We start from the raw sequence: 25,320 nt of genomic DNA, 5'->3' as shown, positions 1-25,320 counted from the left end.
CTTATATACTGTACATTTCTTTACATGAAATGCTTGTTATAAGCTAAAACTCTACACATTTAACTAAATTTAAAGTAAAATCATAGGAACACCCCTTATGAAGACAAAATGAGCACAGGATCTAAAAAAATATGTTTTTAAGTATCAATTTATCCCAATAATCAGCTTGAACATCGACAACTTTGTCCCGGATAATTGTGTCACAGCAATCTCTCTGCAGTCTCCAACTGATTTAAATGTTTCATTCTGAAATAGAAATGTGCTTGTGTCTTCGCTCACATCATAAGTGTACAGCTTTATGCAGAATCATTGGCAGATGTGTTGTGCTTGACAGCCATATCGCTGGCTTCATCTCATACTCAATGCACAGAAACGAACCTCCAGGAATAGCAAACCACCCTAGATAGAGAAGTAGGACGTGTGGTGGTGTGATTCTACAAAGGATCATGCTTCCTCCTTCATTTTCTGCAAGGCCTTCATTTCATATTATGCATGGACAAATGGGATATTCTATGCTGTTACCTTGGAAACAGGCATGTATCTGGTCCCTGTGTTGCGAAGCAGGAGAAAATCACCCTTTATGTGCCTTGTAATGGTGGAAAAGCAGCATGACTCTAATGTGTAATTTCTGTTGCACTGCAGAGGGGATTCTCATTGGATACAAGCATAAAGCCTCACATTGAATCAGTAATACAGTTACCTGTTCATGTGCTGGTGATGATTCAGAGGAAATCACAGTACAGCATCCAAGGCTTCAGGAGTGACTGTGCAGAAGTCCTTAAACGGTTAGACAACTGATTTAGTGTCACACTTCACATCACCTTCATCGCGATTGTCGCCATTCAGGCAGGAAGATCGAGAACCTTCCTTCTTATAAATATCTACGATTCAGATCATAGCTCAAACAAATTGCTTAGGCTTCCTCTTGCAGGAATCCATGACATTTTTCAAAATTTGGATTTGTTCAATACTTAAGTTTATGACGAACACCTTCAAATTAATTACGTTGCTATCAGACTTAGCTGTACTTTGTCTTGAATGCTCATGTTGTCATGTTAACACACTGAAATAAGATGGCGAACACCTTAACACCATCATGTTAGCAATATCATTGGGAGCATCCTGCCCTGCTAGGATTAGCATCATCCCAAAGCTACTGCTGTGCCTGAGTACAGTAAACTGAGCCGAGCCTCTAGCACGACTGGAGGCTCTTATTTTTATGGTTTTATGTGTTATCTAGAATGAAATATGTTGTGTGGTTGTTTTCAAATTTTGTTCATGATTGAATTTCTGTCTAGGTCTAATTTCTGCAATGGTGGAAGTATCAACACGACAATGTAAAGCACTCTTTTCCAACTAAAATTCCTATATATCATCATCATTATTCTCATCTTTCTTTCCTTATCATCATCATCATCATCATCAACATCATCATCATCACCAATTGCGTAATTTAAATCATCGGAAATACTGCAATCTCTGACTGCAATTCACAAAAAGAATGCACCCAACAGCCATTGTTATATTAATATATGTTTAATTCTTCTCCATTTTTATTATCATTATGTTTTATTTTCATATTTGCAAATCTTACGGGTCCTTTGTGCATGGACCTATCATCACGGCACACACATTGGCACAACAAGATTGTTCAGAAATAGATAAATTCTAATCACACTTTAATAGCACACAATTTCATGACTTTTGCAAGGACTTGGGAAAGACAGAACAATAACAAATTTGATCTTTCTTTTTTCTCTACGGAACTCAGAATTTGTAGAATGATGTGCCAAGAAATAAAACATAATAGTAACATGGACATTCTCAATTCTCAAATGAACAAAGCATAAATAAAAAGGAAATTAAAAACATGAGATATAACCATAAGATGTGCAGCAGTTGAAGAGCTTGAATGAATGTGATGAGTTTTGCCATAAAGGTGCCTTTAAAGCACAACACTTCCCCTAACATGAAATAAAATAATCTCTGTCTTTAAATAAGAAACTGCTGACAATATAAAAATACATGGCATTGTACTGTAGTTCATTAAATAAACCAACAATTCATATATAAAATATTATATTGACGTGTATAAAAATATGCCTTACAACTTTTTGAAAAGGGTAACAGCCGTAAGCTTTTTGTCTGCCACTTCAGAACACACAGTCGACCACAAAATTCCAACATATGTACAAACAATCAACTAATAAGCAGTCAGAACGCCATTTCAACAAATAAAATGAACAGAAGCATCCAGGATCATATTTGTATGACTATTTTTTTCTGACTTGACATATATAGATACTGAGATACTGTAAGATTCAAGCAGTATTTGATGGAAACACATACTCAAAAATAAATTAATAGAAAAAGAAAAATTCTGTCAATTAGGTATGTTGATATCAGTGTATCTTTGGAGAGAGGGAGAGAGGACGGTGAGGGAGACACATTTTTCAAACATTTGTGTCACGTCACCTGCTTAACAGTATTTCAGCCCACTGAGATCAGAACAAACACAGGCAGTGTCAGCTATCCTAAAGTAAAAAGTGAAACAAAAATCTACCAGAAAGCCAGGACAAGAGCCAGGGAATATAGAGATCATTCGGAGTAATACCGCTTGGATCACTGAGGCAGTTCACGGAGCATTAATGTGAGCATGCAGCATGTCACCAGACAACGCAGAGGACATTGCTGCAACTGTTGAACATTCAGGCAGATGTTATCATTGCTACTGCTGGACTGTGAGAGTGTGTGTGTCTTGCTTCTAGAGAGGACATGAACGTTAACTTGTGTTTATTTTCCATAGGAAGTGGTTTTTCCCTGCTACCTCCTGTCCAGGCAGTGTCTCGCACATGCTAAAGCCACCCCCTCTCCCTGTGCTCCTGTTTCCTCCACCACCACCTCCTCCCCTTCATCCTCCACCTTCTCCTCTTCCTCCAGGCTCAGAGCAATAGAACGGTCTCATCCCTCACTCCCCATCGCATGGTAAAGTACCATCTTCGCTGGCACGTGAGGGCACGGGCGTGCCGAGTTCGTCCACGCACCAGCAGTGGCCACGCTGCATGCCCTTGGAGGAGCGGCACTGTGTGAGATTAAAAGATAGAGAGGGAGAGAGAGAGAGAGAGAGGGAGAGAGAGATTTTGAAAGAGAAGGAGGGCGGAGATTGAGTGGGAGAGTGGGAAAGGTGGTGAGAGAGGCAGAGAGAGAAAATGATATGTCATCATAGCGCAGTACTGATTCTCTGAGCTCACAGTTGAGAGGCTCAGGAAGAGAGAGAGAAGTGTCAGTTATTCTCAGTCCCCGTGGTCACAGACAAATCTCTGGGTGCACCGAGCAGAAAGCTGCAGTGAGGTGCAGCAAAGGCAAACGCTCACGTCGCATAAGAGCCAATAAAGTTCCCGCCGTATGTGTCGTGATATCGCAGGTCGACTGTACCTGCTTTTTCCTGTAGAAGCCACGAGTGTCACAGTTGGGTATATAGATGTCACGGTCAGACGGGAAGATTGTCAGCTCGAGATCCTTGAGGACAATATTGAGCAGCTTGCGGCAGGGTGCCTAAAAAAAAAAAACAGCAACGCAGATTATGACTTCAAACATCACCAGTGTGACAAAGTACCTGTCTTCATCTAGAGAGTGGCAGTGGCGAGCTGCTGTCTTCCCTCAGGTGATCATGTTGGCAGAAAATCCTCTTCACAACACAATGTCGATGTGAACCACCAAAAAGGATTTGCCACGGTGATGCAGCATCAGAGCCAGAAGCATGGCATATGTATATTTATATCAGATGTCACATATTGTGTACCATTATATAACCACGTATTGTTACACAATGCTTTGCCTTTTTCAGGTCACTGAATGGGTTTGGAAGTGACTGTGCGTTTTTCTTGGTGTCACTTTGTGAAATTAATCCGTGTCATCTTCAGGAATTACCGTTCCCATCGTGACATACGCATCGGTTCAAATGCTGCAGATCACCCAGGTCGCAAAGTGAGAAATCTGTGGCGGCAGCGGCCGACTTGAAACTTTCCTGATTCACATCATGCTCAATTAGTTCTGCCGCATAGCAGCACACACATCATGCACCATAACGCATGGCTTCAGGGCAGTGTGTGTACATGCCACTGCAACACCCCAAACGGCAGAGAATCTATGGTTATTAACTGTATAATACAATCCAGCTCGATGTTCAACCCCTCTCCATGACATATGATGTGTATTAACGCAATCTTGTTACACAGAATGCTTTATACATCTCAGAGTTTTGATCATTTTCGGTGACGCTTCATCAGTTTCACTCATTAAAGACTGTAAATGAAGAGCATGAACTTACTTTTTCAATGTCACCGCTGTGTGAGGGATGGGGACCTGAGAGGAAACGACACACCGGCATGAGAATCTGACATTGAACCATCGCAGCCGTTCACATCAAACCACATCCAATGTCACATTTTACAATATAAACTGCATGTATAATATTATTGACTGTCTTTGCACGAGGCATTACTGAGCAGTCCCTCAGATGGGATCTATATCTAGGGGTGGTCATTCAAAGAGAGACCTAATTTCCATCGGTTTCCCTTTCAGATAGTTCATCGCAGTATCTCAGTTTGAACAGTAGATGGAGATCACTGCAATAAAAAGCAGCTTGATCAGGATGTAGGTAACACTGACAGTTTCACATTCATTCTAAATTCTTTACAGAGAGGCGGACTTGTAGGACAGATCGTTGCCGTGCACCCAGTCATTCAAATGCGTTAAATATGTAACACCGAACAAATCATATATATACACAGAGGATAGCTTCACTCGTACACTGTTGCAACACCCCGAGACTAAATAAAAGCAATGAAAGCTATGATCTGAGCCATCATTTTTTTATTAACACATCACTGTGACAATGACAAATTACATTTTTTTTTTTTTTTATCACAGTGACTCCAGAGGCACTGCTGAGCAGCATTGGATGCTTGAGGTCTGCAAATGCATCTGTGGTGCCCAAATGCATCCAGGCTTAAATGTCACACACTAATTGGCCTCTCTTTTTTGTTAGTGAGTGACACAGCATCCCATGCAATTCACAGCAATACAGGAGACACACTGTAAATGCAATTATGTGTGACACTGCACTTGTCTAGCCATATCTGCAGTGTCCATCCATGTAGCTGTAGGCGCATGCATGTATGTGATTCCATGCGTGTGTGTGTGTATGTATATACAGTATCTTACCTGTGGGGTGGGGCCTCTCAGTGGGACTTGTCCTGCTGTGCTTGGCGCAAATGCCCCTTCCCTGCAACAGAGCCTGGAGGGGGCTGTGCTCCCGTGGTGGGGGGACACAGCGGAGCCCCTTGGCACAGCTCAGGGTGTACACACCACAGGGCTCTCCCTGGGCCAACACTGACGTGCTGCCGGCAACATTATGGTCCCTGGGGGGGCGACCTGCACCCAGTGGATCCCTGCAGGAGGGACAGACCTTGAAGGGGCCCAAGCGGTTCGCCCCGGTCCATGATCCGCAGTGAGCAATCAGCAACAAAACAACGGTTGTTAAGTTAGAAAGGATAGGCATTTTCTGTCCCGGTCTCAGGTTCTCCACTCTGTCACTCTCTGCCAATTAAACGTGGCTGATGCTATTTCTGGATGTATATTTCTCCCTCACTCTCTCTCTCTCCCTTTCTCTCCCCTTTCCTCAGTCTTCTTCCCGTTTCTATACAGTAGCTTTCCTTGGTGCTTTGCCGGTTGAGTCCCCTGCAGTGCCAGAGGAGACAAATGGAGATCGAGAGAGACACAGCAAAGCACCAGCTTTTAAAGATCTGAAAGGCGGTGATAGAGAGAGAGAGAGAGAGAGAGAGAGAGAGAGAGAGAGAGAGAGAGAGAGAGAGAGAGAGAGAGAGAGAGAGAGAGAGAGAGCACACAGTTATGATACCTTCAGGGGCTGGGACTCAGAGAGAGAGAGAGAGAGAGAGAGAGAGAGAGAGAGGGAGGTGGCAGGGAGGGAGAGAGCAAGTGGGGGGTGGATTATGTTCCTTTCAGAAATTATCAAAATCTCTCCACCCTTTCCTGTTATATACTAACACATACATCCAGTCCTTCTTCTTCCACTCGTGCTTAACATTACAAATGGTTAAACAGTAGTCGGCTTTTTGCACTTTTTTTTTTTTTCCAGTGTCAGAGACCTTTCTGGAATAACATTTGCCATGGTAACAAATGCAAATGTATATGTGCCTCCATCAGCCTCACCACTGCAATGCCATTTGCTACATTAAATGCACAGCCGTGTGATTTTCTCCCGCTTGGATACTGTGGAGAATATTTCCAGGACAAACATGTCATTCTACAGTGGAGTCTTTTTGTTGTTGTTGTCAAATAACAGAAATGCAAAGTTTAAAAGATGTTGAATTAATGAGTTATATGCCTGACAAATCAAACAGGAAAATAAATAGTCAGTGATCTCCTGCATGCACTCTGTATACTACCAAACAGAAGTGTAACATTACTATATCTAGCATACACTAACGGAGAGTGTGCCTGAGCATAATCAAATCACTGCTGAGTTAGATATGTAATGCCTCTACAAGAAGGCTAATCCAGTCTTTAATAAACTCTAACTTACATGAACTATCATATATTAACTGACTTTACAGACTATATAACATGTTGAAGTATGATGGCAGTGAAGGATTTTGCTCACCAGTTGTTTGAATTGGAAGAGTAATCATCTGGATAATTAGGAGGAGGAGGAGGAGGAGGAGGAGGAGGAGGAGGGCTCACTTTTGCAAGAATGCACATCAACCAGTCCGAGCCAAACTGCTAATAATGCAATCCATCGCTCCACTCAGCCAGTCAGGATTTTCTACATGGGTGTCTTCAAAAGATCATAACTCCTTCATCTGTCTACTCGTTACCCAACACTTGATCTGTCATGTCTGCACACTGCTCTGTAAGGCATTCTGATGAATAAACACAAGTTATTTGTCATACTCAATTATACATAGCATAATTACTTTACTGTTATTTTCTACGTAAGTTTGCAACCACTGCAGTTAGAATACTTTAGTAGCCTGTGAAGTATTCTACCAACACTAAGAATAAGGAGTTTATAAAGTATGTCATTTAATGTAAGATTTTGGGTGATTTGGTTTGAAAATGTAACCAAAATAAAATCATAAAAAGCTTTGTCTCTTTTTGGCGATAATGTAACGATGCTCTACTATCCACTGAGCACATTATGGCATTTCAAGAATGTATGAAATTGAAAGCAAACTCACTGATCTGCACATGAAGATCTTTCGGTAGTGTTGAGGAATTCCTCTCTTATCTGGAGTCTCATTGTCTCCGGTTTAATCTCACATTGCCTTGTTGCGATGGGTACTATGTGGTGCACATGCAACATGAACAGAAGATTTTCAGATTTCTCAGATCATAATCACAATGTGGATATCAATCTATCTAGCAATGTTGACTTGTAATGAATGAGCAGGACATTCTGGCACACACACACACACACTCACACACACAATGTGCAGTGTGCAGTCCAGCGGTAGTAGTGCAGACATGACAGAGCACACACAGACATACCCACTGGCCTGTACTCCCCAGTGGAATGCAGGGCTACATGAGGCCAAAATCTGCCTTGCCATCAGCAGCCTGTTGTTCTGATTAATCTTGGCAAGGGGGGCAGAAATCACCTGCCGTCTTGTGTTCCCAATAGCTTTGTGAGCTAGTCTGTTTCCACATATCAGGAGAATGTTCCAAGACACACGCCAGACCAACGGGGGCTCTCTTTTCCACACTGCCCTTGGATTATTCATTTTTTTCCCCCTCCAGCCACACAAACTGTGTGCTCAGGTCTACCCCAGCTGGCTCAGAGACTCTCTCTGCTGCCACTTCAACATAGCAACCCTGTGGTGGGACACTGCTCTGCCCTGTTGAATAGTATCCCCCCCCCCCCCGACCTTCAGTTTAGCTGTTAACATTTCAGTTTAGGATCATGAAACCAGTGGCGGAATGTAATTAAGCACATATTCAAGTACAAGAACAATTTTGAGTATTTCCATTTATGTTACAAATATTCTACTATTTACGTCTCTATATTTATTCGAGTTTTAGTTTCTTTGCAGATTCATATTATTAATACAAAATATAAATCAACTAATAAATGATGATGTATTGATGTATGTACCAAGCAGTTAAAAATAATTACAATTAGCCCCACCGTTACCAGCTACAACATTAACGTGAGGTACACAATAATATGTAACTAATTAGAATCCACATAGGATGCTGAAATGAGCCATTTCGTGTAGAAATTAGAATGCAGGGGTTTTACTTGTAGCCGAGTATTTTTGCACAATGATATTGCAGCTTTCTTTATAAAATATCTACTTCTTCCACCACTGCCTGAAACATTATCAACAGAAAGTGGGGAATGCTTTTTGAGTGACCCACTTCATATTCTTATCTTTAAAATGTGGGTAAATTCTTCATATCCGACTTAAAGTCGAAATAGGACACACGCACACGCACGCACACACGCAAGAGCGCGCACACAATCCGATTGAGAGCATTGGCTGAAAGCTTGTCACCATTTCTCAGGACTCGATGTGATTGGTTGTTTGAGTAACGAGCGTGTGATGTCACTTGGAAGCGCCGAACTCTAGTTTCCAAAGTTTTTATGAGGCGCTATGGATAGCTGATGGGCAAACGCGAGTTTCCGTCGTATATGCCGCCTAAATAACAGGTAAGCGATTGACTAATCGATAGTGACGCCTATAATAAACTATAGTTCTGCGCTCCACTCTTAAGGGACAACCATTCTCTCTGCTTAGTACCGAACCTCAGCTTCAAGCAAAGAAGCTAGCACCTTAGCCGCTAATGTTGCTAACCCATGTTTAGCTTTGCGATTAAATTTACCTCTCGTCACCAACTAACGAATTGATAAATAGCTTAAAAAATATGTCTGTTAATCAACATTAATCTACCCTGCGTTTCTAGTTCAAATGACAGACGTGAACGGCCCAGACATCCATGCTAGCTTAACTTAAATTAGCTTTATCGTTAGCACGGTTTCTAGCTCGCGAAACCTTGGCAGCCTTCGATGTAAACATTGGCACGCCCACCTCACCATCGCTGCGGCAATTCGACGTTTTGTGTTGTAACGTACCGTGAATACCGTTGCAGAAGTTTGACGCGTTTTACTGTGCCCTCGCGACATCATCCAAACGTCACAGAACGACATCCCAAACCAAAAGCAACCGAATATTATCATTACAATCAATGCATAGAAAACACATCGATTGCCGCATCAAGCTGTGTGTGTGTGTGCGTGTGCGTGTGTGAGTGAGAGAGAGAGACAGAGAGAGAGACAGAGAGTGTGAGTGTGTGTGTGTGTGTGTGTGTGTGTGTGTGTGTGTGTCCAGGTGTGTTGATCATCTAAATGTATTCGTGTTTTGCCTGAACCAGAGACCAAACAAATCTAATCATTTTAGAACTTCCAATAGACACATCATACACGTAAATGGCCTGTCAAGCTGTTTCAGATCCACAAGTTCTGAAGCTGACTGTAGTACCACTCAGTGGTGTCTTATGAAATTACTGTCCAGGTTTGTTGTGCGTTTGCAGCATTTTAAATGCTGATTCATGCTGATGAATGATTTTCCATTCATTGTAGTCTTCTCTCCTTGTTCTTTGCCATTTCCTTCCAACTGTCCCATTTTCTTCATTCAGATGGATGACATCAACGTGCTACACCACAGATGCCTGCTGAATCTGAGGCGTCGAATCAGAGATATTGGGGATGGGCGCCCCGCACAGGAACGATACATGAGGTTACAGAAGGATGGAGACACACTCAGGTCAGCCTTACAATCCACTGAAGTGATTATGTGGCTTTGTTGGTTTGGGTTTATGCCAAAGGGGATATACAGTACGCATCCAGTGACACAGCTGCAAACATACACAAATTATTTGTTGCGGCTGGGCGCACTACGGCGAGCTCTGTGGCGCACACAGTCTGCGCCATAGTGTCGCTCTCAGAGCGAATTAAACAGCAAGCTTGAAAGCAGACAAACGAGTATTGAAGGCGTTGCAATTTAGAATTGATGAGACATCTGATCGGTGCACCAATAAACTTTATTAAACATAAAATAAAATGCATTTACAACACATTATAATATGATGGATATGAACCTTCTTAATATGGTGGCCAAAACTGACATCCCTACTATAAACTAGTCTTTTTAAGTCAAGAAAAGAAGGAAACACTGAGTGGATATCTTTCTGAGCTCAACTGCCTGTTAGACTATAGAGATGACCTCTGGTGGAGCATGCTGTGTGCTACAATACAGCATCATAGAAAATGCAGTGCAATTTATGACTGTACTTAAAATCTTACCATCTGGATTTCTAAAAACCGTGGTATACCATAATACTGCCGAAAACCTACACAGTATTTTTCTCAAACATCCATGTTATGTGTTTATGTGTGTTAAATTTAAAATGTAAAAGTAGTTTGTTCGACTTTAACCCTCAAAGACCTGTAAATGTGATTCCTTATTCTTAAGATGTTGGCATTTGATCTAGCTGTTTTAGTATAACACTCAAAATGTTAAATTACTGATACAATGCTTCAGAAACTTCAATGGTTCTAAGAAAAATCTGTATTTCTCCACTTTCCAATCCTTAACACAATATCCCTTCCCTTCTTATGTATAATGCTCATGGACATTATATCTTATAAAACAGTAACAGCCAATTATCATGAGCATGCCATTTAATACATCTTCCTTTCATCTGACGAAAGAGCAGTTCTAAATCATTTAAAACTGCTAATAATGAGTGCATATTTGTTTCTTTTGAATGTCTGGTGCATGTGATTATACTGACAGTGCCTCAACAATATGTTCAATGAAAAGATGAGGTTGTTCTTCAAGATGTGTTTCTGATTGTGCATACAGCATTTGGACCTATTAAAGTCACCTATTGTTAACCTGTGATTTCTTCTCTTTAGTTACCAAGGGAACTCTGAAGAGGTGGGTTGCTATGTGGCTGGCCATCCTTTATCAAAGGGAAATAGCTACTTTGAGGTAAGGGTATAAGTCAGCGTCTGACATTGTTATTCTAATTTAGTTGCAAGACTTGACCGTGAGCTCTCCAAGATTTTTTTCCAGTAGTTTAACGGCTATCTCTGGTGATGCATTTTTTATTTTTAGATATGTGGTAATCATTAGAAAATGAGTAGACTGATTTTTTTTTTTGCACAATCATTCATTTTGAAATGTTGAGGTGGGGGATTACAATGATAGGCATACCGCATACCATCGTCCCTGTGTGTGCCCAAGATTGCTTTACCATCCAGCCAGCAATTTTATCCTTTGGAATCTTGTTGCCGACAATTTTCTCAACTTCATATTAAATTCTGAGTGCCCCCCTCCAGTCCCAGTTCACCAGTGCAAAACCACTACCTCAAGAATGTCCGAGCTGCATTGGAATGAGGGATAGGGTGTGGGTTAGGTGTCTTTGAGCACAAAGATTAGTCTAACGCACAGTGTTTTTCAGCAGACGGCCAGGCAGACTAGCAGCAGGAGAAACTATTAGACATTTATTTAACAAATCGGTATTAGGCTGTTCTGATAGTTTTCATACGTACAGAAAAGTGTGAGCGGAAAAGTATCTTCGTGATTTAGCACAGGAAAGTTGTAAGGGTTCAGTCATAAATAAGATGCAGTGGACTGCAGTGTGTTATTTATGAGCCAGCTTGTTTGTTGATGGTGCAAGTCAGAGCAGGCCTTGTGACGTGGTTATGAGATGACAGGTGAGGCAGATGTACTTCCTGGTCTGGGTTTTTAGGCTTCGGGAGGAAACATTCGGGGCTATACATTATCGAGTCTGCGTCATTCTGCCGAGCTGCAAACAGAGCCAGATCAGACCTTGCGGCATCAGTGTAAATTATTTACTTCTTCCACTATTCTTTTCAGATTTCTTTCTTTTTTTGAGATAAGAAGCGCCACTTTGGACATGTCGACACAATTCAGATCTCCTTCAAGATTTTAAACAGGCAGACAGTGTGCTTTAACATTATTTGTAGTAGCTGTGTGGTGTTCCAGATTTGTGCCAGATGTGACATTTCTGTGAAATATGATGTCATACTCTCATTTGACCTCCAGATCCATCCCTTTCCTCCCCTCGCAGGAAAGTCTTAATGAAAACAACCTTTATATTTAAATAAGAATCACATTTGGAGGCTGATATATCTCTGTGACATTTAAACAAGTGCATTTTAGTGTAGTCATAACCCAAAGTTTAGGCTACATTATTCTCCACCTTGTGACGCACATGCTGTCAGTTTCCCAGATATCTCAAAATTTGGGAGCGTTTCCTCTGATAAATGTCAGGCTTCTGTTGAAATATGCGTCACTGCTATCCTTTTGTGTCTCCTCCTGCTTTCACGAGGAATCTATTTCCCCTCTGTCACTCCTGTGTACTTTTTCCAGTTTTCATCATCTGTCTTCTTCAAGTTGAGCTGAACATCTGCAGCATTCCATTTGTTTTAATAGATGTATTGAGACTTTTTTTTATATTAAGCTAAGTATATAAGTTAACATATTTTTTTTACTCACATCATTCAGACGCAAATGGTATTTTAACAGTTTACGTGTGGCAGTAAAGACCTGCCAAGGATGTGTAAGAATGTAGTTATTTAACAAAGCAGGGAGTATTATCCTTAAAGTGCCAGACTGAAAAGAAATCCGGCCTGGAACCTTTAGTCAGAGAAACCCTAGAAGTTTGGTTTCACATGTGCCATCATGCAGGAGCAGCGATTTGGGGGTCTGGGCTAAAGCGGGAGTTAGAGAAACAGTAAACAGTATTATCACGATATGAACTAAACCTTCTTGGTTGGTTGTTTCAGATTTAATTAAAGCAACACTTAAGAACTTTTCCTCTTTGGCCCCCCTACAGGTTGGAAGGGAATTGTCCATTACCGCCGTCGTAAAAAATGTTGCCTACCGCAGCCTACCGTCGCACGCACGTTATTTGTTTGTATGCAGAACCGGCTCTGGAAACGATGAACGATTTGAACGATGTTCAGTGACAAGGTAGAGTAGCTAACGCCTTAGCTAAGATTAGCTAACATGAGCCATAGCGATAGTTACATATATATATTAGCACAATAGCTAACGCCTTAGCTAACATGAGCCAATAAAATAATCGACAATGTATTGTAAACAGATGCACACTGTTGGAAAAAAAAGATTACCGGTATTATTCCAGCAGCAACAAAGCCAAGTCACCATCCGTCTTGCATTTTGTAGCCTCCTTCAGCTCTCGCCAACGAGTGTGAGCCGGTCCAATATTCACTCCTGTTCGAGCTCTTTCTTTGTCATGCTCCAGTTTTCTTTCCTTCCCCTCATCGGACATTATACTCCTCCTTTTCTTTGCAGGCTCTGCCATGACGCCAATTTAAAACTACCTAGCTGCGAGGTATCTTCCACGCACCTGCCGGGTGTTCTCCCACTAATCTCTATGCAGAGCCTCCACCTACCGGCTTTTGTAACGCTTGCCGTAAAGCAGGTCAAATTCGTAGTCTCATTAGAACTACAAAACCGCTACCCGACGAGGCAAAGTTACATGTGGGACACTAAAAACAACCAGAAACCAAAGCAGATTGCTGAATGTAAATTACTTACTACAGCACAGTGGCTATATCGCTTAGATTATGTGCACCCACTCATGTTTTTGTACATGTTCTGGTCTTCTGATCAGGCTTTCTGGAATGCAAGGACATGGCATGTAGTAAGTGTTTCCTGCTGGGTGTTAAAAGTTGTATTGTGCCGTTGTAATGTTTTTTTTTTTTTTTACTTAGAGGTAAACTCTGTAGCATTGTTGGTTGCTGTTTGTTTCCCGGCATTACGAGAGAGAGCATATCGGTGGTAAAGCAAGCTAGAGAGTGGAGGAATAGAGGGAGTGGCGAAGGGAGAACAAAGCAGTGAATCAGGAGAATAAAGTGTTATGTTCTGATTGTGTCATGGCGGTTATGTTCTAGCACAAATAAAGACACCCACAGCTCTACACAACCTGTCTGCTCTCTGTATGTCTGGCTCCGCTCGGTGAAACTGTCACACTGATGGCAGCACACAGCAGAGGAGAGAGACGAATAGCTTTTCAAAAACTCGAGCACAAAAAAACTCACAGCCGATGCCGAGGGTCATGACAAATTGGTAGTATTTGACCCGGGAATGGGAATTGGCTGCACACCTTGCTTAGTCATCAGAACACAGTCAAATAAAAAGAAAATGAGATGCAGGTAGAAGACAGGGTCTCACACTTCTAGTGGGTCTTAAGTGATTATTGAAAGGGAATATTTTTGAACGAGTCTATACAATGATTTTTCTATGTTCTTACCTATAGCACTTTGATCATAGCACTGTTGTTCTTAAGGTATGTTTGCTGAACAGCTACTACTTTACTCAGACCAGGACCTTATCATTGTTTCTATTTTTTTTTAGCTTATTTTATCAGCAATGATATGTTGTGGTTTCTTTCTTTTGACAAATGTACTTATTGTAAGTCGCTTTGGACAAAAGCATCTGCTAAATGCCCTAAATGTAAGTAAAACTGGTATATCAGCACATCTGTACTCTGGCCAGCTGTATACCCACACAGGGAGTCAGACTCTTAGGGATTTGGGAGAGACCCAAACTGACCAGACAGACTGAGGGCTAAGAAAGGCAGAGATTTACTAGGATTCTTCTTTTCCAGAGTCTAGTTTTTTTTTTTTCTTTTTTTTTTTTTAAGGTGAAGTTTCTCACAATATATGACACATGTTTTGATTTTTGGCTCTCTGCTGTAAATTCACGCTGTTTTTTTTGTTTGTTTTTGTTTGGCTTTTTAGAATGACCTTTAACCCACATAAGTGAGTAAGGTCTATAAAGGTCTGCTCCAAGTCTGACAGCCGTTTAAACTGTCTAATTGGTGCCACAGTTGTAATTACTGTGTGTGTGTGCGTGTGTTTGTGTGTAGGTGACAATAGTGGACACAGGGGTGAGGGGGGCCATTGCTGTTGGCCTGGTGCCTAAATTCTACAGGCTGGACCACCAGCCTGGCTGGCTGCCATACTCTGTAGCTTACCACGCTGACAACGGCAAGTAAGTCAAACCACAGTCTGATCTATTCACTACGAGCATTGGTTTCTTGCATGGTTTAAGAAAATGGATTGTGGCCTGTTGGTGCTGCATCCACACATAACTACAGCAAGGCATTCCCTATATGATTCTTCTTGGTGCTTTTTCTTTTTTCTTTTTCATTTTTGGCATAATGATATGCCTAAATATTTTTGAGGGCTTAAACTTTCACTTACTTTCTTTATGGATTCATTTGTGGATTCAAAACATATTTGTAATAGAAAAGACATATAGTTGAAAGGTGACACCTTTTTAAAAATACTTATTTTGTCTGACCAATAGTCCAAAACCCCAATGAATCCCCAAAATGCAGCAAATCCTCATTGAGGAGTTGGCGCTAGCCAGCATGTTTGCCTGATAAATGAATGGTGTCTCTACTGGTATCTTAAATGTGCAGTAGAGAACACATGCTGGAAGTTGAATGATAATTATTGCTGTCTGCTGTCACTTCCCAAGCAAGTCACTGGATTTGTAAAAGAATAATGCTTGACTTTGTATTTTTTTGCACTTACTAGCTAGTTTTTATGTTGAAGATATTTGTCTCTTCACTCTTACTAGGTTATACAATGGCAACCCTGTGGGACAGCAGTTTGGGCCAAAGTGTGCTCGTGGTGATCGCATTGGATGCGGAATACACTCAGAAAATATTGAAGCAGGTTTTACTATAGTCTTTTTCACCAAAAATGGCAAAGAGGTAGGTGTTTTTAATCTCACTGACATTATTTCAAGCATGCACCAGCACTAGAAGAACTGTATGTATGTAAAGTGTTGTCTATTGTTTCTCCCTGTCGTCCCGCTCTCTATGCAGGTTGGTTCAGTAGAGGTTCCCATGTCTGCAGAGGGGCTGTTTCCCGCTGTGGGGATGCACTCCATGGGGGAGGAGGTAAAGGTTGACCTGCAGGCGGAGAGGCTTCTGGAGGAAGACGATAGTATGATGATGGTGGACAGCCATGAAGATGACTGGGGGCGACTTTACGATGTCAGGGTTAGCGGCACGGTAAGTAGCAGAAATGTTCCTGTTGTTTTTCTCAGTTAAAGGAATACGGCAACATTTTACGGCAATGTTTAGCCTAACCACATTGTTGGATCATTGCACTCTTTTTTTTATAGTATAGTCATTGTGCACAGATAACAGCATGGCAGGTAATACAAGTCCTGTCATTAAATGATTCTACTATAAGAACCAACTGAAGGAAACAGAAAATGGGAGTGAGAGTGATTTCAGTTTGCTGCTCAGGCCCTGAATGTTGGTTAACTCTGTTAAACTACTTTGGGATGCTTTTACAACCTCGTCTACTGCCGTCCAATGTGAGTGACTCTTGGCTTGACCAAGCTGTCAGCAGCCTGGCAGGAGAGACACTCCATGGTGCGCTACAAATTTTATAACTGAATTTTGACCAGGAAGCGCACTGGTGACTCGGAGTGGACTCTGAAAATTCAGATTCGGGTACAGCCGTAGAATCTGTTGACTGCAAATGTACAATACATTATGAGAGCTTAAAGTTAACCTCTTATAGTAACCAAAGAAACTACAAAGCATTCATTAATATTTATTTAAAAAATCAAGAGATGAGATAAGACAGAATAGCAAACAGATGTTACTAATTTTTCCAACTGTACCACTTTATCTAGACCACATGATTTTCTCAGTTCAATAGATGATTTATCACTTAAACACTATTATCAGAAATAACGGTGTAGCACAGCAGTATATAAGTGGTTATTTCAGTTACTTGTGTTGTGAACATAGAGTCAATGTACATGAAAAAGAATACAAACAAATCTACAATATTTTTCTAGCATATCTCTTTTGATCAGGTCAGATTATAGTTTGGCTCTTTTACATAGTGGTTGCCAGTTCTCTTTGCTTGTTTTGTGCTCTTACAAGATCCTTCAACTGACTGTTCTTAGCAAATCCCTCTTTGTTGACAACTGTACTTAATGCGTTAAGCAAGAAAGGCTCATTGATCTTTTCAGTAACTGCACATGTTTTGTGATTTGGGCTGGGTACCGCCACTGATTTCCCGAAGTTGATTCGATTTCTGATTAGATGTCGATTTAATTTCAGCTATTTCACTTACCAATATTGCTTGTCTATTAAAAGAGATACTGAGAGAAATAATGGTGTACATTGTTATTCAAATATTAGTGTTTATATTAAGCCCAAAGCAGTTACATGACTGTGCTAAAGTGCTGTTCATATGTTCACTTGTTGGTTTATGAGCAGCATTATGTGTAAGAGACGGTAAAGAGAACCTTGCTTGGTGGTTCCTTCAGTGGAGCAGCTTCCAAGTGTGTTTTGATTCAACTAAAATCTTCAAGTCTTCTTGCATCTATGGGAAAAGGCATATATTAAAAGATCATCTGTGGATTTTATGAATCAATATATTATTTCATTTATCAAATGTATTGATTTGAATCGGAAAATCTTATCAAAACCATTTTCATTGCTATCTGTTAGCTGCTATTTCTGCTCTTTCTCACAAAGTGAATGAAAGAATATTAAAACTTAAGAGTATAGATAATGTAAACTGGTACTATCAATGACTGAACTAAATGTTGAAGTTTAAATTGGTACTATTGGTAATGTTTTTCTGACAAATTTACATAATTTGAAAATTGTGCCACATGATCTATTTGCAGTTTCTTGTTTCTGATGAGCCTTTTTACAGAAAACATTTTTACTTGTTAGGAGGAGAAGCACAGGTGTTACTAATAACATTTGACAAGCCTATTGCGCGTCACATTTATTTATAGAGCCCGGTATCACAAATCACAAATGTGCCTCAAGGGGCTTTACAATCTGTACAGCATACGTACCTCAGACCTTAGACCTTCACAGTGGATAAGGAAAAGCACAGGACAGGGTTGGCAATCAGTCAGAAAAACATACATCTACATTAGCATCCCTTGTCCCTCAAACAGAGCCAACTATTTTCTCATCCTTCCTCTTCACGGCAAATCAACAGGGATCATGCCATTATTTTTGTTGTCAGTATTTTTTTCATGTACGTTATTGCTGCCGCCAAGAAACGATAAAAATGCCAATGCACAGTGGTTGTTTGTTTGCATTACAGGCCAGAATTGTCACTTGTTTCCCAGAAGACGTTCACGTGAAAGAATATGTGCGGTGTATAACGAGCATTGAGTGCATCAGGAATAGACCGAGTTGTGTCTTTTAGATACAAATAATAAAGACATGTTATGTCATTATAAACATGCAAGAATAAACATGCATGTAACAACTTTAATTAGCCTTTTTTCTTCTTCTCAGGAACCTATATATCAAGGAAAATGTGAATATACATGGAAAAAACAGTGATTAAAGTGAGGCTTTCTGGGGAGCTCGTGTCTCTTTCAGGGGAGCCAAGCTCCTCATTGTACCCCTATATTTTAAACCCAGCCTATTGATGTTTAGCTTTGCTGATGGTAGGGTTAGATGGTAAGACTTTCAGGTCATTTTCTCAGATAGACTAAACTATGATTCAACTAGCTGTTGTGAGCCACTTGAATGGAATTCAATGGTGTCTTCACTGGTATCACAATGCCGTATTCCCACCACTTTACTTGACAGCAGTGAAACTGTAGCACCTTTGTTCTGTGTGAAGGTGTGAGCTCTTATTGCCACCCCCCCCTTCCAACTTCCAAAACCACAAGATTACAGGCAGTTCTCCCATTGTGACAGGGGCAATGCAGGCCAGGCTGTGTGTGGGTCCCGTATGTGGTTATGTGATAAACATGTCTTTCCGCGGTGGTACACAATCATCTGCAACACACACACCGAGGCCGTCATCTTTGCTGAAAGTAGTCGGAGGTCATAAAAGCAGAGAGCTGTGGGTGAGGATGATTCAACCAGCTGTCTTGCACTCTGTCTTTCTGTCTGTCGCTCCCTCCTCCTGTTTTTCTGGACTGGCAATGGCACGAAACGTGTTGGTGGAGCCAAGTGCCTGGCTGTTCACCAGGTTGTAAAAATTCAAGAAGTGGAGTAACGGGACTCCAAGGAATCTTTTACTCTTTTTCATGTGGTTGGAGGTTTTCACAGCTGGGGTGCCGGGCTGCATGGTCTGCTCAGCAGTCCAGCAGTGATTTCTTTTTTCTTTTCTCTCCTTTCTTTTGAGTTTTCTCCCAGGGTACCATTAGCCTTTTTAGATCCACGATGTGGTCATCACTGTGAGGGTTAAAGCGGTGATAATGCTCAAACTGATAAGGCTATCAAGTTTTGACAAGTACAAGGATTTAGGGTAGGCACGGAAGACTGCGGAGGGTGTGGAGCAACCATAACAGGAGCCGTTTCCTGGAATGACAGAGAAAGTTTGATTCGTAGAGCATAACAAGAGAAAGAAAGGGAAATTATGACAGAAGAAACGAAAAGATGGGAGGAGAAGGAAAGGGAAATAAGAGGTTTGTTTTAAAGGCTAAAAGTCTTTGAGGAGCAGGATTAATATGAAGTAATATGTTTTAAGAGCAGAAAATGTCAGACACAAGGTGGTCTCACTTAATCTCTTTTTTGGTTTTGACTTCTAATTCATTTCATTGTGTGGTTGTAACCCGAGTGTGTAAACCTCTCCAAGCGTCTACTCTGTATCTTTGAAAACAGAACTCCCTCTTCTCCTTGTTGCTCCTCTTCTTTCCTTGTCTCTTCTCTCCTTGTCTCCCCTCCTATCTTCTCTCCTTTCTATCATTGTATCCTCTATCTACTTGTGTCTCCCCTTCTATCTCTCTTCGTTTCTCCTTGTCTCCCCTCCTCTCTTCTCCTTGTTTCTTCTCTCTCGTCTTCTCTCCTCTTCCCGCGTCTCCTCTATCCTTTTTTCCTCTCCTCTCCTTTATCATCTTCCTACCCTCGTCTTGTCTCCTCTATACCTTTTTCTTCTCCTCTCATTATCCTTCTCTCTTCTCCTTACTATGCTTTTCCTTTCTTCTTCTCCTCCTCCCTCTGTTTTCTCTCCTCCTTTATCCTTATCTTGTCTCCTCTATATTTTGTTTCCTCTCTTGCTCTCCCCCCTTCCCTTGCTGTCTTCCTCTCCTCTCCTCCCCTGTATCCTTGTTTCCAATCATCTCCTCTTCTCGCTCTCCCTTTCTCCTCCTCCCTTACTCTCTTGCTCCATCCAAGCAAAACTCCTATGGATTTCAATAACATTTTACTTGTCAAGCTCATAGCTGTGAGCCATATTTTAAAGGGCATGGAAATATTTTTCCGGCTTTTTCACATGTGCTGCTACTCAACAGATATTTCCAGTCCTGATGGTTTCCGATGATTTACAGATCTATCGTTTAGTTGCCATAGATAAATTACACCTCTCTGGCTGCTCTGCAGTTTCACCTAACATCACCTCGTGAACATTTGGTCAAAACAGGGAAGTAGTTTTCACACGTTGCTCTTCTATAAGTGTGGATAATGATTGTTCCGGATTATAGCTGTCCTCCTTACTGATTGTTAACGGTGACGGAAAAGATTGCTGCAAGATAAATTACTTTTCTGACTGGTATGCTTTTGATGAGGCGGTTCTGAGAAGTGCAAAGCCGCAGTATGCACAGTGCACAATGGTGATGGTAGTGACTTGTCTGCAGATAAGTCTTTGCCTTTGTGAATTGCTTACATTACAGTCAGGGGTGAGGGGTGGGGGTGGCCACTCCTGTTTAGATAGGTGGGTATCTGATCCTAGATTTCTGCCCGCTATCATCACACGTACCTTGCCAAAAATCCCCCCCCCCCCTCCCTTGCTTCTATTCAATCTACTCAAGTGTTTATCTGTTTCATAACTCTCTCTTTCTATTTCTTGTCATCAATTATTGCATTTGCAATATTTATCTTGGTTGTCCTTGCAGGGTTATGATAAAGTTGATATAAAAGGAAACTTTTCCTTTTCAGGGAGGTTACTGTTTTTACTCTGGCCTCCTCCGTTTTATTTTGATTCGCTCTTTGTCCCGTTTCTACTTTTTAATCACTCATCTCAAGGCCATTTGTTCAGGGTAATGAATACTCTGCCCTCATGGTACGACGTGAGTGGAAAACTGAAGTAAATGGAGTGAATTTTAATTTGATGGCTATGCCCTTGTTGGCTCTGATAAGTGATGAAAGCAGGTTCGACATTATGCAAAATGTAACTCGTGATGGCTAAAGCAGCAGATATCTTCAATTTATTAACTCTTCAAAATAGCAACACCACATGGAATAACGATTTAACTCTGTGTGATTCAGTTTTAATCCAGCCTCAATTAAAGAAACAAATTCATTATTCAACAAAAAATTGACTTTTTAATTGTTTTAACAATATGAATCAGGACATTTATTAATTTCAGCCATATTTGGGGATTTAAAAAAGTATTTATGATATGATCAAATTTGTCAAACTTACTAATCAGAAAAAAACACACTCTTGGCTTGTTTCTAATTCGTCTTCGTCCAGCGACCTTGTAGTTGTTTTTACCACAGACGGTCTGTCAGTATGTTTTATATACATAGTTTCGTTCAGTCTCTCCAAATATGAGGTACAATCATCGAGCTCTGGCTGACCGCAGACTACTACTATATATTTTGTCTCCAAAGCTGATAGGCTTTCATGGAACACAAATTTCTGTCTGAAGTTGAAATATTTGAACTCACCGGCTACAGCCACACACTTTGAGCTTCATAATGGCAGTTCAGAAATCTATGGGTGACATCACAGAGACTACTGCCATATTTTATACAGTCTATGCCGCCACCCCCTTAAACATGATGCAAAGTATTTTACAGAAGCTTTTAAATGGTACCTCACGGCTGAGCAGCCCTCACCTGACCACGTCTAACAGACTTTTACTTTTCGACCAATCTTGGTCAGTGCACAAACTCCTTTTTTATGTTTAGTTTAGTTTTTAAATTAACTTTATTTTGATCACAGGACATGTACGAACAGCAGGTTTGCATCCTGACCTCCACTGACAACTCAAACCACTACCACTATTCAGAAAGATTTGATTGATCTGTTGGCTTTAGCTTTCAAGGCTTCTATTTAACATCAATAAATTAAATGTTCCTTTGCAAGTGATCATACATCTGGATTTGTATAAGATTACCTCATTGCACACACAGTGAGGGATTTATTCTCTACCTTTTGTCATAACTTTCAGGTGTCTTAGGCAAACACAACGTGTTTGATAAAAATCCACATGCCACCATGCTCCTGCTCTACTGTTTTTCTTGAGAGGAAGCATTTGGCCAGCTTTCCTCTGCGTACGTGCAACTCAGTGGGAACACAAGCATCCAATCCTCTGCCTCCTGTTGTCACAGCAGTCGCTGTGCCCACCAACTTAATCCCCTCAGCTGCGGATGAGCGGGCTGACAAGTAAGTGGACAGCACCTGAGTCTGCAGTTATCAGTTTTCCCAAGTATACCGGCAACCCACCACCCCCATCTGACACTTTTTTTGTGCTGTAGAGGTGCAATGCTTCACGTAACAGTACCTTCTCCAGAGCATCTCCGTTATGGGAGATGCTACACCAGTCATTGTCAAGTAATAATCATCATTGCTCCACTCTTTGTTGTACCTCTTCCAGAGCCAGCTGTAGTACCAACGCCCTTCTAAGGTTGCCTGTTCCTTCCTTCCTTCTTTCTTTTCCTTCCTCCCTCTGGGAACAATAGTCAAGAATCACAACTTTCCCATCAAGTTATTATAGTTGCAACCTTCCAGGCCCAGCAGTGGCACCATCACAGTTGCCTTCAGATCTCTGAGCTGAGCAGCGTGTGAAAAGAGGAAACTACGAACACCTGAATCCAAGGAAAGCCAATGGGCTGGCTGAGGCGAGGCTGGCTGAGGCAAGGCTGGCTGAGGCGAGGCTGGCTAGCTGTTTGTGGCAGAGAGGACCAGTGTCACACAAGGTGACCAGAGTGGAGCCTGATTTATAGTCCACTCTATGGCGATCCCACCTTGAGTAACACTAGAATGCATGTATTGTAAAGGCTCAGGGTGTATTGGTTACTGTATTTACATTCTTTCATTTACTTTGTGGTATAGGGCAGAAGGTGGCTGGTGTAGAGGCTGAGGAAATCTCTCTTCATCTATTTCTGAGGGGCAAAAAGGAGATTAAAATATAAAAGAGTGATTGGTTGAAATAAACCATTGTCAAATGTTTCATTTATAGAAAATGCTTCAACAGTGACATCTGCAGGGCAGGCATGAGAGGAAAGGGCAGTCTTTGTGAAGTGGTGGTGGGGGGCAGAGGAGGATGGACTGCTGCTCTTCCCTTAGGGACCTTATATCTTAGGGACCTTATATCAATATAATGTACGTCCTCCCTAACCAGTCAAATACCAAGACATTGCGATTGACATAATTATTTCCAAAATTGTATTCTCTACCTCTGTATTACCTACGAGTGTGAGGAACTGGCAGTAAAGCGATAGATACGTTCATAGCATATTCGATGATAAATTATAACGTACAACTTGTAAACTACTCTAAAACACATCTAAACTTTTCAGCAGAGCCCAAATTATTTTTTTTCCCCGGATTTACGTTTCCCTTTTTATGGAGCAGTAGCTAGCTAGTTGCATGAGCAATGCAACAGTTAGCTTGTAGCATACCTGTTAAGCTAACAGCTAGAATGTATTTGGAGTGGGGGACATGGGGCTTGACCTACAACAGGACTCTGCTCACCCCTTGTTGGACTGACAGGCTTCTAGTGACACATTACGCACGCACAAGGTTCAATCCCATCGAGAGCCTCAAGTGATTGTTTTTAAGAAATCGTGTTTTAATGCATAGGTTTTCATTAAATACAAGTGAGTAGAGATGCAGAAGAGTCTTTCTTAGGCTTGTGTAATGTTGTCTTCACTCCTGAACAACTTCCACTGGCATCAGACTTGTTTGTTTTCCAAGAAAACCCCTCAGGGCACATTTAATTTGTATTTCACAAACCTACATTGCCTTTTTTCCCCCTGAAGTTGGTGTTGTTTACGCTTACTGACCTCATCTTCCAGGTCAAATACTCACTTGTGAATGCAAATTTGACGTGCGCCTTCATGTTAATCAACGTGGACCTCTGAGGCTTTGTTGGGAAATTGCAAGTTTGGCTCAGGAGAGAGTTTTTTTTTACAAGGTGTTGTCTCTGGACAATAGTATTGACTTGGATCTGGATCCTAGATTATTGTTATAAAACACATTCCTCTTCTCCCCTGAATAGTGCACGTAGAAAATAGTATAGACATTTAATGTATTATTCTATATGTGTCTTGCCACCTTTTCATGGCATCCCCTCTCTTGTGCTATTTAGCTCTTACCCACAAGAGTAAAATATTTTTCCGAGGGTGGCAACCTTCCTGTAAAGCTAGCTTTTTACAACTGCGTCCAAATAAATCACGAGTTAATTTGGGCAACATCTTCCCAGCAGCGGTAAGGGTGATAATAATTGGAGTTCATTAAAAGGTGATGAAAAGCTCCACATGGTTTGTGTGAGAGATGTCAGCCTAGGTCAACAATGTGCGTCCTTGATGCTCGAATTATTAAGAAGTTTCAGAGGGGCCATTGATTGATTAAAGCTGCAGAGTAACTACGCATGTCTATTGTTTTTAGGGTGTTGTTTTCTGAAATAACTTGTGGCGGTTGCTTAGTGTATGTGTCATACCATATCACTGTCAGAACATAAAGGTAATCGCTCGCTATGTTGCAGAATTTTAAACGCAGTGTTGCTGCAGGTGGGGATGTTGCCGTAAGGCATGCTGCATGCATGAAGGCAAATACCATCTTGTCCTCAAACAGTAAATACTTGTTCACCTTACTCCACCTCACTTATTGTGTCAGTGCTATGGTAATTACAGGTGTTTTGATTTCTGCATGTTGTTTTGCTGCTAAGTACCTCTTTGAACTTCCTAACTCAGTTAAACAAGGTCAGTCCCACAGTAAAGCAACTGTGACGTCACGGTATCCATTACACGCTAAACGGGAAAGTTGTTAAAGCTTTAATAGTGAGTGATTTGTTTTGGTTCTACTATCGTAAAATGACATCTAAATTTGTTCACATATAAAAATGAAACACATTTGAGTCGAGTTTGAACACGTGAGCAATTATACTATTTCAAAATATTAGGACTTTTAATGAATAAGCGGTAGCGCGTTATAGCAGTGTTGTTGAGGTGATTTATAGCTTAAAAGAATGAGCTAATGTAGTG

The 25,320-nt window shown here is 41.1% G+C and overlaps 2 protein-coding genes across 2 annotated transcripts in view; one reads left to right on the top strand and one right to left on the bottom strand.

The window, feature by feature from the left end:
• Positions 1 to 1,517: 1,517 nt before the first annotated feature.
• Positions 1,518 to 5,819, bottom strand: LOC311016822 (insulin-like growth factor-binding protein 6). The gene is made up of 4 exons (XM_084014776.1): positions 5,227 to 5,819; positions 4,331 to 4,365; positions 3,436 to 3,555; positions 1,518 to 3,082 (listed from the first exon to the last, which is right to left on the bottom strand). The coding sequence occupies exons 1-4, from the start codon at positions 5,561 to 5,563 to the stop codon at positions 2,969 to 2,971; spliced, it is 606 nt and encodes a 201-aa protein (XP_083870902.1). The 5' UTR covers positions 5,564 to 5,819; the 3' UTR covers positions 1,518 to 2,968.
• A 2,810-nt stretch (positions 5,820 to 8,629) lies between these two features.
• LOC311016813 (SPRY domain-containing protein 3-like) overlaps positions 8,630 to 25,320 on the top strand; it is a 40,074-nt gene continuing 23,383 nt past the window's right edge. Inside the window, exons 1-6 of the mRNA XM_084014763.1 lie at positions 8,630 to 8,734; positions 9,721 to 9,848; positions 11,003 to 11,078; positions 15,013 to 15,137; positions 15,732 to 15,867; positions 15,982 to 16,170. Of these exons, the coding sequence (XP_083870889.1) occupies positions 9,721 to 9,848; positions 11,003 to 11,078; positions 15,013 to 15,137; positions 15,732 to 15,867; positions 15,982 to 16,170 (654 nt within the window). The 5' untranslated portion in view covers positions 8,630 to 8,734. The remainder of the gene's footprint in view (positions 8,735 to 9,720; positions 9,849 to 11,002; positions 11,079 to 15,012; positions 15,138 to 15,731; positions 15,868 to 15,981; positions 16,171 to 25,320) is intronic.

The sequence above is a fragment of the Eutrigla gurnardus genome (assembly GCF_963514095.1).
Source record: "Eutrigla gurnardus genome assembly, chromosome: 8".
NCBI lineage: Eukaryota > Metazoa > Chordata > Actinopteri > Perciformes > Triglidae > Eutrigla > Eutrigla gurnardus.
Note: the sequence above shows the minus strand (reverse complement) of the source record. Positions and strands in the feature narration are given on the sequence as shown.

Excerpts from the sequence above, each read along its gene's own strand:
- LOC311016822 (XM_084014776.1), bottom strand. The coding sequence starts at position 5,563 with ATGCCTATCCTTTCTAACTTAACAACCGTTGTTTTGTTGCTGATTGCT. Across the intron at positions 4,366-5,226 it reads TGAGAGGCCCCACCCCACAG|GTCCCCATCCCTCACACAGC; the intron begins GTAAGATACTGT and ends GTTTCCTCTCAG. Across the intron at positions 3,556-4,330 it reads ACAGCGGTGACATTGAAAAA|GCACCCTGCCGCAAGCTGCT; the intron begins GTAAGTTCATGC and ends TTTTTTTTTTAG.